The sequence below is a fragment of the Theropithecus gelada genome, chromosome 14 (assembly GCF_003255815.1).
Source record: "Theropithecus gelada isolate Dixy chromosome 14, Tgel_1.0, whole genome shotgun sequence".
In the NCBI taxonomy this organism is placed as follows: domain Eukaryota; kingdom Metazoa; phylum Chordata; class Mammalia; order Primates; family Cercopithecidae; genus Theropithecus; species Theropithecus gelada.
In genome coordinates this window covers 21,843,405-21,863,590 of record NC_037682.1, presented here as the reverse complement: position 1 = coordinate 21,863,590, position 20,186 = coordinate 21,843,405, and the positions used below count along the sequence as shown (strand labels likewise).

General features: G+C 35.9%; 1 protein-coding gene across 2 annotated transcripts in view; it reads left to right on the top strand.

Moving 5' to 3' along the window:
- The window catches only part of HSD17B12 (hydroxysteroid 17-beta dehydrogenase 12), a 167,571-nt gene that overhangs the window by 63,599 nt on the left and 83,786 nt on the right, over positions 1-20,186 (top strand). For both annotated transcript variants that reach the window (XM_025358283.1, XM_025358282.1), the window contains exons 2-3: positions 5,871-5,917; positions 9,012-9,087. In XM_025358283.1, coding sequence (XP_025214068.1) covers positions 5,871-5,917; positions 9,012-9,087 — 123 coding nt within the window. The remainder of the gene's footprint in view (positions 1-5,870; positions 5,918-9,011; positions 9,088-20,186) is intronic.

Genomic DNA, 20,186 nt, shown 5'->3' with positions numbered 1-20,186 from the left:
ATGTACTGCCCAGGGGAGCAAGGCAGCCCCCCTTTGGCTGAGAGCAGTTACTGGCAGCACTTAACACTCCTGGCAAGAAAGGATTGGTTGAGTACCTCTGTGCCAGAAGGCAGGATCTGCCTGGTGCACTAACAGTATCCATTACAAACTCCAACAACTGGAGAATCAGAAAAAGGAAGACAATATACATGAGGCAGATTTCAGAATCTCTAGACCTGGCATATTCTGGCCTTTCTAAGACTGTTTTTAGTTTTATGGTATGCTGGTTTTTAGATCAGCCCAGAGTTGGCAATTTTAAACATGGATACACACGTGCAACAGTTATCTGTATTCTTTTGAAAGAGATTCCAGTCAAATTTTTAGATGCACAGTACTGAGTGACTTTACATAGTTTCATTCTTCAGCATATTCTCATTAAGAGATTTCTGAGCCCTTAATCTGAGAATTCTGATGATACTGCCATCAATTCATTGCTGTAATCATATATAGTCATATGTCACTTAGTGGTGGGGATACATTCTGAGAAATGTGTTGCTAGACAATTTTGTTGTTGTGCAAACATCAACAGAGTGTACTCCTACAAATCTAGATGGTTTAGCCTACTGTACATACCTAGGTTATATGGTATGGCCTAAAGCTCCTGGGCTACAAACCTATATATAATAGCATGTTACTATACTGAATAGGCAGTTGTAACACAGTGGTATTTGTATATCTAAATATATCAAACATAGAAAAGTACAGTAAAAATATGGTACAAAATGTTAAAAAGGGCCAAGGATGGTGTCTCATGCCTATAATCCCAGCCTTTGGAAGGCCGAGGTGGGAGCATTGCTTGAGGCCATGAGTTCAACATAGTGAGACCTGGTCTCTACAGGAAAAAAAAAAAAAAAAAAAAAAAAAAAACAGCTGGTCAGGTATGGTAGCATGTGCCTGTAGCTACATGGGAGGCTAAGGCAAGAGGATCACTTGAGCCCAACAGTGAGAGGCTGTAGTGAGCTATGATCACACCATTGCACTCCAGCCTGGGTGACAGAGCAAGACCCTGACTCTTAAAAATAAACAAACAAAAGTTTAAAAATGGCACATCTGTATAGGACACTTACTGTGAATGGAACTTGCAGGAGCGCAGTTTCTCTGGGTAAGTGAGTGAGTGAGTGGTGAGTGAATGTGAAGGCCTAGGATATTACTGTACACTACTGTAGACTTTATAAATAATACTTGGGCTATACTGAATTTATTTAAAAAATTTTTCTTCAATAATAAATTAGCTTACTGTAACCCTTTTACTTTATAAACTTACCTTGCTTATCTTTTGGACTTTTGTAATAACACTTAGCTTAAAAAAGAAACGCATTGTATACTGTACAAAAATATCTTCTTTGTATCCTTATTCCATTATAAATTTTTAAATTTTTATTTTTTACTTTTGAAGCTTTTTTGTTAAAAACAAAGATATAAAACATACACATTGGCCTGGACCAACACCAGGTCGGGATCCTCAATATCAGTGTGTTTTACCTCCACATCTTGTCCCACTGGAAGGTCTTCAGACACAATCACACACATAGAGCTGCCATCTCCCATGGTAACAGTGCCTTCTTCTGGAGTATCTCCTGAAGGACCTGCCTGAGGCTGTTTTACAGTTAACCTTTTTTTCTGTATACTGTAATGTGAAAAAGTATAGTATTATAGTAAATACATAACCCAGTAGCATAGTTGTTTATTATGATTATCAAGCGTTATATGTTATATATGATTGTATGTGTTCTACCTTTCTATCACTGGCATAGTAGTAGGTTTGTTTACACCAGCATGACCACAAACACATGATTAATGCATTACGTTACCACGTTATGACAGCTCCAGTGTCACTAGGTGAAAGGAGTTTTTCAGCTCCATTGTAATCTTAGGGGACCAGAGATGTATATGTCGTCCTTCGTTGACCAAAACATTGTTATGCAGCTGCTGACTGTATGTGGTTTGCTTGCTCCACAGTTGTAGGCTTAATGCAGAATAATCTAGTTACCAACAGGATTTGTAAATAGGTCAGTGGCTAATAGGTGTTACTGTAGGAAAGTAAAAGATACTGTACTTGTAAATAAAGACTTTTGAGAAACCAGGTTGTCAAGAAAACAATCCAAGTCTTGCGTGTTTTGCAATTTTTTAGACCAACTAAATGCCAATCATCATTCAAACACTCAACAAATGTCTACTGAACACCTACCTTGTGCACGTTGCCTAGCAAGGAGCCTAGAATCTTGCAGAAGAATTAAGACATGTAGATGTTAGGAAATACAATTCAAAAGAGAGTGGTAAAGTGCCATCGACATAAAGATGTGTCAAGTGTTGTGGGAGTTTAGAAAGAGGAAGTTTTCTTTTGCGTAAAGTGATCTGGAACAGTGGCGTTGATGGATCTTCAATAAGGCTTTGATGGAAGAGGGTAGGAGGTGAGGTTCTGTGTTGGGAAAAGGGCTTGTGGGGTGCCTGCATAAACTGGCTATAAAAATATGGGACAATAAGTTGTGGAAAGCCACAAGAGGCCTCTGAGGAGGAAAGCCTCCTAATTGCCATTATGTTCCCATGCTCAGAGCAAGACCTGCTCTCTTATCTGTAAACACTGTGTTCAAGGAGAAAGACACTCCTTTGAAACATTGGAATGTGGACAAATATGCAGGCTCCTAGTTAAGCCTGCTCCCACCAGCTACTCTCAGATAAGTTAAAGATATGCTGTTTGAGCACAAAGGAGATTCGCTTAAACCGCCACTGCTAGATTACGCGTATGACGCACTGCCTCCCTTTCACCGCTTCACCCTGAACATCTGCTTCTTAGATTTAAGTGATTGTACTCAATAAAAAGTGTGGAGACCAGAGCTCTGAGCCTTTTGCAGCCTCCATTTTGCAATTGGCCCCCTGGCCCCCACTCTTTATGCCCTCTTGGCCTGTCTCTTCTCATTCCTTCGTTGCCACTGGACTTTGGGTACCCTACAGGTGGTGTTGAGGCTGGTCCCCAACAGTTCTGGGATCTTGGAGAGGGGAGAAAAGTTATCACAGAGAAAAGGAAGAGGAGAAAATTGGAAACAATTAGAATATGTTTATCCATCACTTATGAAACGTTAGTGAATCAATAATAAGAATACAGTATAAAATTTGGATTCCTGTGCCTCTAAAAACAGTCAGGAGATGAAAAGTTACAGAAAATTATGCTCATTGCTACACTATTCACAATACCAAAGACATGGAATCAGTCCAGGTGCCCATCAATGGTAGATTGGATAAAGAAAATGTGGTACATATACACCATGGATTACTACACAGCCATAAAAAAGAATAAAATCATGTCCTTTGTAGCAACATAGATGAAACTAGAGGCCATAATCTTAAGCAAATTAACACAGGAACAGAAGACCAAATACTGCATGTTCTTACTTATATGTGGGAGCTAAACATTGAGCACACGTGGAAATAAATGTGGGCACAATAGGCACTGTGGTCTACTAGAGAGTGGAAGGAAAGGGGGCGAGTTGAAAAACTACCTATTGGGTACTATCCTCACTCCCTGTGTGGTGGGATATATACCCAAAACCTCAGCATCAAGCAATATTCCCATGTAACAAACCTGCACATGTACCCTCTATATGTAAAATAAAAGTTGAAATTTAAAAAAAAAGAAAAAAAGAAAAACAAAAGTTACAAATTGATCATGAGGTTGGAGGAGATTTCATAAGATGCTCAGTTTTCTGTAGGTAGGTTCTCCCACAAATATTTAAATCTGTTAGTTACTAATGTTTCCTATAAACAGGACAATAGTGACAAAAACACATGGGTTACCTTTGGAAGATGCCAGAGTACCAATTTTTTTTGAAAACTGATAAAGGCAAAAAAAATTTCCAACATTTATCTTGTGTTCTTATGCAATCTATATATCATGGTAACTAACTAATGAGGAATAATTTGTCTCTGGAAATATTCCAGCTAATAGATGAAGATTAATGATTGAACTCTAATACCACCATTTTGCAACCCCTAATGAAATAATGGATCTCAGTGGTGACCAGCAGTGGCTGCTAATATAACAAAACAAAAGATAACCAGACATATGCTTCTTGATGTAAAAATGCATTATCCCTTATGAAGTACTCCTACCAAAAAAACCAAACCTGAATTTGATCAATATCTATATCCAACCACCATGGGACAGAGGAACATGTTGAATGATATCGAGGACAAGCTGAGAAAGCACAAACCTATGACCTAATATCTTAAACCAATAAATTGAGAGGGTGAAGGGAAGAAAGGGGAGAGGGGTTATAGACATGGCTAATTGACATACTAACAAATTTTATTATGGAACCTATTGAATTCTGATTGGAACAATTGTTAAAAGTTTTTTGAAACATTTGGCAGAATTTATAGTGATTACATATTGGATGTCAAGGAATTGTTATAATTTTAGGAATGAGATAATGGTATTGTGTTTATTTTTAATAGCAGAAACATACTGTAATAGTTATGAATGAAGTGACATAATGTTTTTACTTCAAAATAATCCAGTGTGAGAGGAAGCAGGAGGACATGTTAGATGAAGCAAGGTTAACCTCAAGGTGAAGCTGGGCTATGGATACCTAGGGGTTTGTTATACTGTTCTCTAGATATTTCAACTTTTTTATTCTTTTTTTTTTTTTTTAAATTCTGGAAAGATATCAGCTAAGCAAGAACATGATGGAAGTCTGTAAGATTCTGAGAGATATGGCTAGCGAGAATATGAATGATATTTCTAAATAGTAAAATTAGGGACCATCTTGTATAATTTGAAAGAAGTGGACAAATACAAGAAAATTCTACTTTACACCATAACTTGTTTTTTAAAATCTGTAAATGTTTTGGAAAAACTCATATTTAGAGAAGCAGACATCTGTGCTTTGAATGTGTAACGTGATTCTAGTATTCCAGAGATATCATGGTATAGCCTGCCCTATATAATTTTCAAATGTTTCTGCTACATAAAGGTTTTGAGGTTGTAAGGTAAATATGGTTTCTCATAGAATAATTAAATCATTTTCTATTTACTTTTACTACCCTTTGTTTTAAAAAGCAGCTTATGAAGATACATACAGTAAGTATGTACTTAAGTGTACAGCTCAGTGAATCTACACACACACAGTGGTAACTGCCACCCTAAAAATATACAGAATATTTCCTGTATCCCAGAAGATTCCTGTATTGCCCTTCCCTGTTATCTATTCCACTATCCAGAGGTAATCAGTATTCTGACTTCTATAACCATAGATTAGTTTTACCTTTTCTTGAACTTACATTTTTATGGCAGGCTTTTGTAATGTCTTAGAGATTCATTCATGTTTCATGTTTTGCATGTATCAGTAGTTCTTTTTTACTGCTGTTTAGTATTCCATTATTTGTCCATATCTTAATTTACTTATTCTTCTGTTGATTAATATTTAGTTGCATTTACCTACTATGTATTAACTAAGCTGCCGTGAACATTCTTTGGGTAGATATTAATTCATTTCTATCTCTTGAGAATTGGTGGGTTAAGGTAGGCATATTTTTAGTTCTGAACATATTGGCAAATAGTATTTTCCAAAATAATTGTACCAATTTACAGTGCCACCATCAATGTGTGAGAGTCCAGTCACAACACATTCTTTTTAACACTTGGTTTTGAAGTCTTTTTAAAATTTTAGCTATTGCGGTGTGTATTCAGCCTTAGATTTGAACCACTGGTATTGTTCTGTCTTTTACATCAAAGTATCACACTGGTCTTCTTGTATGTAATTGGTGGGTCCTAACTATGACCAGTTCTTCATTGTAATTCTTAGACTAAACTATTGCTTTTTTCCCTTTCCCAGTTGTCACAGGTGGTACTGATGGAATTGGAAAATCATATGCAGAAGAGGTAGGTGATTTTCAAGATCTTTCCTTTTGATATAAAAAATAAGAATAAATATGGGATGATTTCTTACAGTAGTTTTGATTTTTGAAGTAAAAAACACAAATATAATGTTGTGTGGTACAATAGATGCTTTTTGTTTCTACCTTGTTGGAAATACCGTATTTGCTTAAACAGATGCAATTTTTTGAAACAAATTTTGTGTAAAATAAGTATAAAACTTTCTGATTGTACTGGGTAGTTGGAACTGGGAACAATTCAGTGTAATTTTATTTTATATCATGTAAGTGTGTACAATCTTCAGATTTGAAAGTCAATTATTTTGAACTATTTTCCAGAAAATGAAAATATTATTATAGGTGGTTACATTTCTAGGCTAGTCCATGACATCATTTTCACAAAAAGGACTGTGATTAACAGACAGGTATTGATAGACACAGGCAAAGGGTTCAGATTCTCTGCAATGAAATTAAAGAATAGGAGACCATCATAGTTTGAAGACCGTTGTACAAAGCAGGAGCCAGGGCAGTATTCTTTAGGCAAGTTTCTCTGCCTGGTCCCTGAGAAGGCACCTACAGCCTATGGTGAAATTATCTGGAACAGTGGGGTGATTCTTATAAAGATCCCAGCAGATTCCCTGGATCTTCCATTTCTCATTCTCAAAAGGTCTTTTTGTTAATTTTAATTTTTCCAGCTTTTTATTTGGAAGAATATCAAAATTACAGAAAAGTTGCAAGAATGTAACAAACACCTGTATACTCTTCACCTGGATTCACTAATTGTTAATATTTGACACATTTAATTTACTTTATTATTATTATTAATTATTTCGCTGGACCATTTGTAAGTTAGTTATAGACATAACAGTTCACCCCTAAATATTCCAGGATGAATCTTCTAAGAACTAAAACATTCACCCTTACAACCCCAACACATTGGTCACAATAGGAAGTTTAACGTGACACAATACTATTGTATGACATACAGCCCTTATGCAGGTTTCCAGTGGCCCCAGTACCTCCTTTTAAGCTCTTTTTTTATTGTTGTTGTTCCAAGATCCAGGTAAGGATTATGCATTGCATTTGGTGTCATGTCTCTTAGTCTCCATTCATCTAAAAGAATAAGTTAGCCTTATTTTTCTTTTATAAGAATGCCATTTTTGAAAAATCCAGGTTAGCTGTCTTGCAGACAAATTTGGATTTGTCTCTTTGTTTTCTCATTAGATTCAGGAAAAACATGTTTTCATCGGGAAGGCTACACAGGTTTATCCTTCTGAGTTCATCTTAGTAGGAGGCACAAGAAGTCTCATTTGTCCCATTATTGATTATAAACGTAATTAATAAGGAATATGTGGAATGACACTTTGAGGCTGTATAAATATATTATTTCCCAAGAATCTTTTATCCAATGGTGTTAGGATTCATTGACAGTTTTTGCCTACATTGATTATTACCATGGTAGTTAAAAAATGGTGATTTTTGGCCAGGTGCGGTGGCTCACACCTGTAATCCCAGCACTTTGGGAGGCCGAGGTGGGTGGATCACCTGAGGTCAGGGGTTCAAGACCAGCCTGGCCAACATGGTGAAACTCCATCTCTACTAAAAATACAAAAATTAGCTGGGCGTGATGGTGGGTGCCTGTAATCCCATCTACTCAGGAGGCTGAGGCAGGAGAACCACTTGAACCCGGGAGGTGGAGGTTGCAGTGAGCCGAGATCATACCGTGGCACTCCAGCCTGGGTGACAGAGCGAGACTCCATTTAAAAAAAAAAAAAAAAAAGTGATTTGTTTCTAATGCTATCTCTCCTACATTTATTAACATGGTATTTTTCTGTAAAAGCTTTTCCTTATCCCTCTTCCCCTATTAATTTTTTAAAAGAAAGTATCAGTATGGGCTAATGGTTTTTTTAGTGGTGTTATAGTAGATTAATTTTGCAAATCATCACCAACCTTTTTATTTTTATAAAAAATGTTCTTCCATAGCTTCATTTGCAATATCACTCACTACTTAATAAACCCTGACTTTAGGATTTAAGACTGGAATATTAGTTTGCTAAATCACTTTTAGTTCATAGCACCTAATTTATTGCTCATTTATATTCTGTCTAGAATATTTCACTAAATAGTTTTGTGCAGATTAGTGCTTTTTTCCCTCTACTACTATATTTATGTGTCCTGGGATAGTAACCACATTTGTGTAAATCTTTTTCATTATATACAATATTTACACATGCTGGGTATGTACACAGAAGGTGTTCCTCAGGAAATTCTTCATTAATTTATTCAATTAACTTCTTTAGTTTGCCATGGTCCATAAAGTAAAACGCTCAACTTAAAATTTTAAAAATAATTATATTTTTAGGAATTTTTAACATTTTAATAGTAGTTTCCTTTGCCAGTCCTCTGATGTTTGTTTTATATATCCATTCTGCAGCAAAACCTTTTTTTTTTTTTTTTTTGAGATGGAGTCTCGCTCTGTTGCCTAGGCTGGAGTGTAGGGTGGGTGCAATCATGGCTCACTGCAGTCTAGACTTCCTGTGCTCAAGTGATCCTCCCACCTCAGCCTCCTGAGTAGCTGGAACTACAGGCATGTGCCACCACACCCAGATAATTAAAAAAAAAATTTTTTTTTAAATTTTTTGTAGAGATGGGATTTTACTATGTTGCCCAGGATGGTTTTGGACTCCTAGGCTTAAGCAATTCTCCTGCTTCGGCCTCCTGAAATGCTGGGATTGCAGGTGTGAACCACTGTGCTTGGCACAAAAACTTTTTTAAAGCTAATTTTTAAATTATGGAAGTAGTAGACACTTAATGGTTTAAAAACCCAAACAGTATAGATGGTATAAAATGAAAAAGCAAAAGTCTCCCTCCTTCTAAAATCCTTTGACATTGAAATACTAGCTTGATTTAGAAAGGTAACTTTTTAGGGAATTTTTTTGGTAAAATCTCTATTTTAGATTGTGTCTTCATTACACTTGGGTTTACATGTTTTTTATTTTGAACTATAATCTGGACAGGTTTTCTTAAAATGGAGGTTATAGCTCATTAATGTTTTTCAGTGACATGCACAGGTGTGATTCAAATCTCCTTTACTGTTTCAGTTAGCAAAGCGTGGAATGAAGGTTGTCCTTATCAGCAGATCACAGGATAAACTTGACCAGGTTTCCAGTGAAATAAGTAAGTTCTCACATCAAACTAAAGGAATACATAGCTAATTAATGTTTTCAAGCAGTTATCTGGTACTGACATAGTTATTTCTAGTTCAGGAAACTTATTTTTCAAGGAGAGATATCATGAAAGAGCATGAAAAAGCATAGAATGCTTTAAAAATGGATCATCAATTTTAGGCTGGACGTGGTGGCTCACGCCTGTAATCCCAGCACTTTGGGAGGCTGAGGCGGGTGGATTACCTGAGGTCAGGAGTTTGAGACTGGCCTGACCAACATGATGAAACCCCATCTCTACTAAAAATTTTTTAAAAATTAGCCAGGTGTGGTGGCAGGCACCTGTAATCCCAGCTACTCAGGAGACTGAGGCAAGAGAATCTCTTGAACCTGTGTGGGGGAGGTTGCAGTGAGCTAAGATAGTGCCACTGCACTCCAGCCTGGGTGACAGAGGGAGACTCTGTCTCAGCAAACAAACAAACAGAAAACGTTTTTTAAAAATTGTTTTAGGGTGATTGTAATTTGCTTAAAATATCTTTTACTAATTTTTTTTGTCTTGTCAGTAGTCAAATTATCTGATTTTTTATCATATTCTGCTGAAATGTCTAAATTTATTTGCTATGACTTCATTTCAGTATTCCTGAATGTTTTTTACTCTTTTCTTCTCAGTATTTCTAAATGTCTAACACATATGTTTTAGGAAAAATAGAAAAGATAGCAATACCCATATGTCAGGGAAAATCTTTTGAACTTTCTTCTTAGGCAATTATGCTTGAGACCTGAATTACAATATGGCAAAGACTCTTAACTAACTTCTAGTTAATCAACCAGATGGATAAACCAATGCTGTTCATTTGTTTGGTAAAACATACTAACTGATGTCCCCAGTTTGCTGACCATTTGTGGCCGGAAAGCTTCTTTGTATAATGCTTATATACTTTTATCCTCACAAATCAAATTGTTTACTTATTAAGAGTCAACTGTGTTTGTTTCCAAACTTATATTGGGTATATTTTTTATTAAATATTCTGTGCAATGATGAACTATTAGTGTAAAAGCTAGAGTTAGTTCTATAAAAACTAAGTTGAATGCTCTGAAAAAAAGTGAATAAAATTACTTCTTTAAAAAATTGGCCATCAAATTAGTGTTGAACAAAGACAAATGTAAAATATTGGAAGAACTTACAAAATGTAAGAAATCTGCTCTCCTGATTGTTTCATACGCATTGAAATTTGTGCTGTACTTTACTAGAACTAAAACTGCAATCATAAATTATAGAATATGGGTGTGATGCATGCAAGAAAGACTGGAATTCCAGTCTGCAGATCCAATCTCAAAGATAAGGTCTTGGCCCTACACAGAGGATTGGTGAATGAATTATATTTATACATGGTTTAAGTGAAAAATAAAATGATTACCATGTGTATTTATCTCTATGAGTTCTTGTTTTAACTAACTTCTCAGCTAACAGATTGTCCAGATTCTTTCAATGAGAATTGATGAAACAGGATTTCTTCTATATTTTGTTACTAATGCTACCACCTACTGCTAACATTTATATAGTGCTTTATTATTTATTCATTCTCTCACATGTATTATCTCCTTTGATTCTTCCAACTTACTTATGAGGTATATATTTTTGTTACTATTTCTCTTTAGATCATAGCTGGCCCTATTGGACAGATTACATATAGCTTCACTTTGTATTAGTCTGTTTTTCACGCTGCTGATAAAGACATACCTGAGACTGGGTAATTTGTAAAGAAAAAGAGGTTTGATAGATACACATGGCTGAGGAGGCCTCACAATCATGGCAGAAGGCAAAAGGCACGTCTTACATGGTAGCAGGCAAGGGACAGAATGAGAACCAAGCGAAAGGGGTTTCCCCTAGAAAACCATCAGATCTCTTGAGACTTATTCACTACCGTGAGAACAGTATGGGGGGACCTGTCCCCATGGTTCAATTATCTCTTACCAGATCCTTCCCATAACATGTGGGAATTATGGGAGACACAATTAAAGATGAGATTTGGATGGGGGCACAGCCAAACCATTCACAGTGTCTTACTGGAGATTCCCAATATTAAGTATGTTACATCCTTTTTTTTTTTTTTAATTATTTTAACCTTGCTGAGAGTACAGATCTTTACAAAGCTGAGCATGTAGTATACAGATATACAATATATCTTTGTCATTTGAAGAGTCTAACATTCAAGATTTCAGCTATGTAAATGCAACCCCAAAGGGCCAAGAGATACAGTATTTTACAGTTTTGCTGTGGTCTGAATCTGAATAAAGCCATGACACTAATGAGCCTGCGGTAGTTACTGAGATAGTAGGTGAATTTAACATACTGCCTGGATCTTAGCACTGTTTCATTCTTAGCTTCTTGGAATCTTGTATATAATAACTCTTAAAGTGATTTAAAAAATATTGTGTCTGTGGGTGTGTCTAGACATTGGCCCTTAATGAATGCACCTACTAGTTGCTAGAAGTAAAGGTTCATAGGGAGAAAGTAGATGCTTTTGACTAAATGGAATGTTGCATTTTGAAATGCTGTGATATGAATGAATCTACCATCTACTCGATACAGAAACAAGAAAAGCTACCTCATGACACTTTGAGCAAGTACTGCAGCCTGTACAAAAATTGCTCAATGACTCAGAAGATGTGCTTTAATGATATTTGAGAATTTGGTTAACTCATGAGATGAGGTGGCACGTGACTGTTGGCAGAAATATGATTCTGGAGAAAGACAGGATTCTGTTCAAACATTTTCATGAAGGAACAGATGGTAAAGATACTGAATTGACCTTTATTAAAAGGCATGAGTTTTTATCCTTGTTAAAAATTTTGAAAAATGTTTTTCTGGGCATAATATGAATTTAATAGGAGAGGTGATATCAGCAGACTATGTCTTCTGTTCTAAGCTGAAAAAATACACAGAGGAGATTTATAAGTTAAGACAGATTTTTAACTGAGATGTAAATCACCTCTTTGGGAGGATAATGTTTGCATGAACATATTTATTCCAGGAGAAAGAAGGACCAGTATTTAATTTTGTCAAAGAAAGACTAACTCAGCATTTCTTTGGTTATGCCTTTAATACATGTTTATTGAATGCCTGTGTACCAGGTACTGTGCTAGGCAGTGAAGATACAAGGGTGAACAAGGTGGCATGCAGTCCCTGTTCTCAAAGAATTTAAGTGAGGGAGACAGTAAAAACAAATAGGTAAAAAAACAAACAAACCAAACCAAAAAAACACACACAAAAAAGACAAATAAATAATTGCAGTCGATATTGAATGCCACAAAGGAAACAAAGGGCTAGAGAAATAACAATAGAGAAGTTCTTATTTTGTTGCAGCATGGTGAGTCTTGCGATTGGCAGGGTGATAAAATGGCCAGAATAATGGCCTCTTGCCCATATAACAGCACTCCAGTAATGAAACTGGAGCTTTACTGAAAGACCTATCCTCTGGGCCCATTTGGAGGTATAATGGTGGAGGGATTGTGTATGTGCAAGTTGCATAGGTACATGCACTAATGTTTCCATTTTCTTAAGCCTTGTTGTGCGAGGGAATTTATGGTCTCCCAGTCTCATTAAACTGTAGCCTATCATGGAGTCCAAGTTCCAAGTTCCTGTCAGCCACCCAAGTCAACCAACTATGTGAGCTAAACATTAAATCCTAAATCTCTAGTGAGTGAGTCATAAAAATATTTGGCCCAATCCGGTATTATATTGTTTTCTATTGTGGGTGTCCGTGAGGGATATTTGAGCTAGGTCTTGAGGAGAAGAGGAACTCTTTTGCTGGGAAACTGCCCGTACTGTTATGGCAGGGTTATTATGGGATCTTCAAGCCAGAGAACACCAATCTTGGCAGACACAGGCAGGAGAATAGACTAGTACTATTTCCACTGGAAAGGGAGGTTCAGAGTAGCTTGAGAGTCCAGGATTCTCAGTTTCAATTGAGTCTGCCCAAATATCCCCATCCCAAATCTCAAGGTCATACTTTTTCTCATTCAGTGCTTTCAAATGAGACTAGGTGTCTGTGGAATTCAACTTAAATTGTAATTCTGTAACTGGCACATTTAAATCTGATGTTAGCAACGTAAACTCCACGGCTATAAAACATAAAACTTTTTACTGGGGCTACCATGCAAGTTCTCTGGTTCTCTCATGGTAAATGTGAGCTGACAGTTTACTGATCTGAACTTGTCGTTTTTATTCTGTAAGTGTTCCAGTATATTCAGAAGAAGCCACATCTTAGCACAGTCTTTGTATGCATCATTTCTGCCAAACTCAAATGTAGTCACCATTTGGTCACTCAAGGCATTTCTCCAATGGGTACTTCATTACAATTAACAGCCAGGGTTAATTTGATGGACTGTTGTATCACTTATTGCGTAATGGATTGCTAGTGTCCCATTTCCCTATTGGGAAGGGGCTTAACACTGTGTCTAAGCCCAAGACACAATCATACCAGTGCAAAAGTCCTTTGAGGTTTATGTCTTATGATCCTACTCCTGAAACTAATTCCTGTATCAGGCAGAGCCCAGTCAGGAAACAGAAGTCACACAATTTAGTTTAACTGGGATAACTTGTCTCTTCTAGTCCAACACTTAAACTCACTCCAGTGGGTTAAACTCATCGTTCTTACTTCCCTGTGTGACTGAAACACAAAAAGAGGAAATGAGGGATTGACAAGGAAATTACTTGACAAGTGAAAAAATTCGGGGACATTTTTTGGCTGCTCTCACCTTCGAAATCTGTCATCATATAAACTTGGGCACTTTATATGAAGAAGTAATTCCTTATGAATGTGGAGGGTAGCCTACTCATCAGTGTCAAAGTTTTTAAGAAAAAATTTGAATGGATTATATGTAGTTTAGTAGGACACTAAATGTTTCACCAACAATGGATACGTGCTTTGTCAGGATTGACTGCTTTGATGAAATTATAATTCTTTGTAAGGATACCTGTCACCCTTTTAATTAAGACAAGCTGAAAGCCATCGCACATGTAATAAGCTTATTTTATTATCATTCTTAGCCAGGATTATTCATATATTAAATATTTTTGCCAATTTTGATTCATCAAAGAAAAAAACTAGACAATTTTTTAACACTGAGCTGAATTTTTATTTTTAATAAAGCATAATAAAAAGGAGACTAGCTTTCAGAACAACTTGTTGGTTCACAGATTGTAGAGATGGCAATATTTATAATTCACATTATTATTTTACAGTCCTTCCTTCCTTCTTTTCTTTTTTTGAGACAGAGTCTTACTTTGTCACACAGGCTGGAGTGCAGTGGCCCAAATATGGCTCACTGTGGCCTCAACCTCCCAGGCTTGAGCAATCCTCCCACTTCAGCCTCCCAAGTAGCTGGGACTACAGGCTCGTATTGTGCCACCACACTTGGCTGAATTTTTTTACATTTTTTTATTGAGACAAGGTCTCACTCTGTCATTCAGCCTGGAGTTCAATGGCGCAATCTCGGCTCATTGCAACCTCTGCCTCCCAGCAGAGAATTCAAGCAATTCTCATGCCTCAGCCTCCTGAGTAACTGAGATTACAGGCATGTGCCACCATGCCTGGCTAATTTTTGTATTTTTAGTAGAGATGGGGGTTTCACCATATTGGCTAGGCTGGTCTTGAACTCCTGGCTTCATGTGATTCACCTACCTCGGCCTGCCAAAGTGCTGGGATTACAGGCCTGAGTCACTGCTCCCAGCCTAATTTTTTTTTCTTGTATTTTTTTGTAGAAACAGGGTTTCGCCATGTTACCCAGGCTGCTCTCCAGTTCCTGAGCTCAAGCAATCCTCCCATCTTGGCCCCCCAAAGTGCTGGACTTACAGGTGTAAGCCACTGTGTGCCCGGCCCACAGTCAGTATTTCTGATTGGATGCAGTTTAATAAACTTTGATTTTTAAAACTACATATTTCTTTCTTAGATTTAAAAAAATCAAACCATGAGATTTCTCTTTTTTGTAACTTATCTCAGGGTGTAAAGCTTTTGGATGGTCCTATAATTCCATAGCTTTATCTCTTGAAATGCAATGCTTTTTTAGAAATGTAAATCTTACTGGTCTATAGTGAACAGAGGATAAGGTAAAAAATGTCCATTTCACTTTTTCAGGCCTTACTTGGAATTAAATTTGTATAGTTAAGATATGAATTTGACCAAATAAGTTTGTTCCACAATTTTCTGATGCAGTATCATTAATATGATGCCTTGTTATATTTAGCTTGTTTCATTTTCATAAGGACAACAGGAGGCATTAGTAAACACCTATAGACCTTTTTGTTTTATGTCTAATAAAACTAAAACCACATGATGTTAGGATTAGAGAGTTAATCTCATCTAGCCCCATGAGTCATATTTTTAAAACTGCTTCTTTAATGCTAGAAATATCTCTGTTGCTTGTAGAGTTTATATGTTACAGGGCCAGGAATCAAAACCTATCAATTTTGCCTCTACTGGTTTTGCCTGTAGTACCTGTAACTGTAGAGATATTCTTTTACTCCAAGATCACCAATTTTGTCAATGTTCCTGGCCGTCCAGAAAGTGATGTTCTGTACTACCTGTAAGACAGACTCCACAAGGCAGTGAGCTAGTCTCAGGATAGTTTCCTGAAAGGTCTTTGAAGCATTGTTTCCACATATGAGAATCCTTGTTCCTTACTAGTGGGCTTGTCATGCTTAATTAAATGAAATTTACCATTAAATGAAACATTTCTGGCATGGTCATGGTTACAAAATTGCTTTATCTAATTATATCCTGATAGGGAGAAGGATAGATTCTTACCGAGACAATGCAAATAATTACATTGTCATGTAAAGTAAAAGAACTCAATAAAGGCATGTTGTAGAATATTTGGCCATTGCTTTGATTAGTTTTACAGACAAGATCAATCAATATGTGTTGTATTTGCTATATAATTAACATCTTTAAATTTATCTAATAATTTACCAGTTTATATTCCAGCTACTGTTGTAGCGTAACAAACCACCTCTGTGGTAAAGGAACAACCATTTTAGATGCTCACAAGTTTTTCTGGTCAGGAATTTTGTCAGGACTCAGACAATCCTTTTGTTCCTCATGGCATTACTGAGGTCACTCAGTGATACTTTGCTGACGGATGGTCTGGTCTGGAAGATCTAAGATGGCTTCTCTTACAGGTCTAGTGACTTCAGAGGGGATGGCCAGAGGCTGGACTTAGCTGGGAATGTTGACTAGAACACCTACATGTAGCCTCTCTAGCATAGCCACCTCAGGGTTACTGGACTTCTCACATGGTAACTATATTCCCCCAGAATGAACATTCCTAGAGAACCAGGCAGAGGCTTATATCTTTGTTGCCTGGTCTCAGAATTCATGTAGCATTATTACTGCCATACTCTGTTGATCAAAGCAGTCATGAGTCTACCCAGATTTAAGGGGAGAGGAATAGACTACCATTTGATAAGGGAGTGGCATGGTAACTTTGGCAAAGAACATATGGGATAGAAGATATTGTTGGAAAATACGATCTGGTTTTGGAAAATACAATCTGCCAGTTTATAAGCTATGTTAAAGTTTCCCAGAGAATACTTTTCCTGAATTCTGCGGGATCAGTAGGAAAAACATAGAATTCCAAGAGTATTTGTTGCAATTTGCCCAAGTATCCCTAACTACCATGAGGGTTAGTGAAAAGAAGAAAAAAAAAAAGATGTTTTCTCCAAATATTAAGTTTTTTCTGGTTCTATTTAGTCTTACAAAATTAATTTTTGTTCCATTGGTCAGCAGCATGCTTTTACAAAATGTTTAATTTTGGAATATAGGGTCCTATAAATACTAACTCAATTTCCTGGTACAATTTGTCAGACCGTCTGCTTATGTGGCAGTGTTGGGTTACACTGAGCAGGAAGCCTGACCCATGAGTTGATTCTCTGCAGCATCAGTAATAGCCAAGAGTCCAGATATAGCCCTCACTGAGGCTAATTAGTCTTTTGATGGTCTTCCTAAAGGCTCTATTTTCTGACATTCAGTTTATGACCGGGGCCTTTAGACAAGCTTGAAGGAAAAGTAGAACCACCTGTTAATAAGACTGATGGTTAATTTATTATAGTAATTACCAGTGTCAGAATGGAATCCCCTAGTGGGATACAATATGAAACTAATTAATATGATTTAGTCAGTGATTATCCTGAGGGCATGAGCCTTATCATGGGCATTAGAGGAATTGATACCTCCAGAGACTTTCATAATGTGTGTTTTTAAATTGCCAACAATTAAGAGTATTTTGAACTTGTTGATAACGTAATCTTATCAATCAATTTGTTCATAGTTGTGCCAGAGTTTGCATAGAATCATGAATATGTTTCTATTCATCCTGAAAAGTAGTACATGTTGAGCCATATTTATTATTGGTTACACCTTGCCTACACATAATTGACCAGGGTGTTGAGCTTCTCTTATTGATTTAATAGTTCTTCCCATATCATTCGCTTGATAAACAAAGCAGGTCTCATAAGAGAGCTGAACAAATTAAAGATGTGGAGAATATGCTATGTATCTAGTTACTCCTAATGTCCTCCTTGTGCAATAGTGCTACATAGCAGTTTATCAAGAAGCACTGAAGATAGTTTGGGTGTAAAATATATCTTAACAATTTTATTTTTCTTCATCTGAGGCCCAAATTTGTGAAGAGACTAGTCGTTATACTGAAATATAAGCATAAGTCTTCGGTACCCAAGACAAGAGATGATTACAGTGTTAGTTTGGCATGACAGTAATTAAAGCATAGCTACAAGAAATAATAATTATTAGCAAATCTAGCATATACAGAAACAAGAAACATTTGTTAAAAAATCATTCAACAACATGACAAAAGTCAACACAAAAACTCAAAAAGTTAACAGGCTCTTAGGAAGTGAGAGTATTCTAAGGAGATAAGGAACCTTTGCTAGCCAGGCTGGATACTGAGGCACACAGTAATTTTTACAGCCTTATCATTACGAGAAGACTATATTCGCAAAGATCAGTTTTCTTCTCAACAACTGGTTCCAGACAGTTTAATTCATAAGCTTTCTTTGTTGATTTTAATTTATTTTATACCCTTACATATATATATATGAATTTCTTTATGAATGTTAATCTTTAGAAATTGTCCAGGGTAACCAAACAGTCTCTTTATTTCACTCGCTATGATATTTGTATAATATTTTAAGATCAATTAAGAATTATAGATATTATATTTAAGTTGACATGGCAGAGCAACATGATCATTGTTGATACCACATTTGTCCAAGAGGTGACATTTGAAAGTTTTCCACAGATGGCATGAAGAGTTACTTAGTTTAAATGATTTGGGGAATGTCTGAAGTTCACAAGAGTCAAGCCTTTTATTAAGACATCAATCCTCAACTTTAAATGGTTTGTGGAAGCCATGATACCTAACTGGTAAAACCTATGTAGAAAATTTAAACTCCAAGAATGAAATGTCACACTGGCATTATATTTCATACCGTGATAATATCAGAAGATATATAGCTGTTTTTAAAATTAAAGTTATCAAACCAGTTTTAATTTGGTTACAGATTTACCTTAATTAGGAGTGTAATGTGAAACTTGGATTCTTATATAAACTGCATTTATTTACCAGTATTAGAAATGTTTCAAAAGTTTATGTTAGTACAATTTAAAATAATGACTAGTTGTTAGCCAAAGATCTGAATTTTAAAAACTATCACTGTTTGAGCTGGCCATTTCTGTGGGGAGTGATTTTTCTGAGATTGCCAGCACATGTACAGCCTCAGAAGTTTTGTCCTTGTCTAATAAGTTTTTAGTTTTTTTCTTCTTAGATTTAAATAAGCATTTAGTAGTCTCTATAAGCTATCCAGAGCAGGGGCTCTTCCAAATTTAAAAGAGAGAATTGATGAGCAGTATTGTTCATGTCTTCTGTATCCTTATTGATTTCCTTTCCACTTTCTCCATCAATTATTTTGAGAAGGGAAATGAAATCACCAACTATAATTATGGATTTGTCCTTTACAATTTTTCTATTTCTCTGTGATTAGGTATATTAACATTTAGAGTTGTATGTCCTCTTGATGAATTCGCCTTTTATCATTATGGAATGACCCTCTTTACTCTTGATAATAATCTTTGCTCTGAAATCTACTTTGACTGAACTGTACTTTGTCTAGCTATATTTTGATTAGTGTTAGTATGGTATGTCTTTTTACTTTTAATCTATAAGTGCTTTATATTTTAAAGGGTTTTTTATAGAGTTGATCTTGCTTTTTTATCTAAATTGATGGTTTCTGCCCTTTAGTTGGGGTGCCCAGACCATCTGTATTCAGTATCATTGTTCATTGGGCTGAAACCTACCAATTTGCTTTTGTTTTCTATTTATTCTGTTTGTTCTTTGTTCCCTTTTTCATTTTTTCTGCCTGCTTTTGGATTTTTTAATGCATGCTTTTAGAATTCTAATTTTATTTCTATCCTTGGTTTGTTGACTGTGTATCTTTTTTTTTCTTTCTTTTAAAAGTCTTATATTTACATGTGTATTAACATTTCTGATGCTTTTCATTCTTTTATGTAAATGATTTCAATCAGGAATCTTTTTTTCCCCCCTTTTCCCCTGTCTGAAGGACTTCCTTTAACATTTCTTGTAGGCTAGTCTGCTGATGATTAATTCTTTTTGTATATCTGAAAAAAAAAAAAAAAAAAAAACCTTTACATTTGAAAGGTATTTTCTCTGGGTGTAAAATGATAGATTGAGGGTTTCTTTTTGTTTTCCGGTACTTAAACTACTTTGCTTCACTGTCTTCTGGCTTGCATTGTTTCTGATAAGAAGTCAGCTGTTATTCTTACCTTTTTATCACCATGCATAATATGAGGTTTTTCTCTTTTCTGGTTACTTCTAAGATTTTTCTCTTTATCACTTACGGTTTTTATTTATTTATTTATTTATTTATTTATTTATTTATTTTTTATTTTGCCTCTTGTTATAGTTTCCCTACTTGGAGTTTGTTAAGCTTAAATTTAAGTGTTTATAGTTTTCGGATAGTTTCTTCATCTCACACACTTTTTCTGGGACTTTAGATACGTATATATTAAGTTG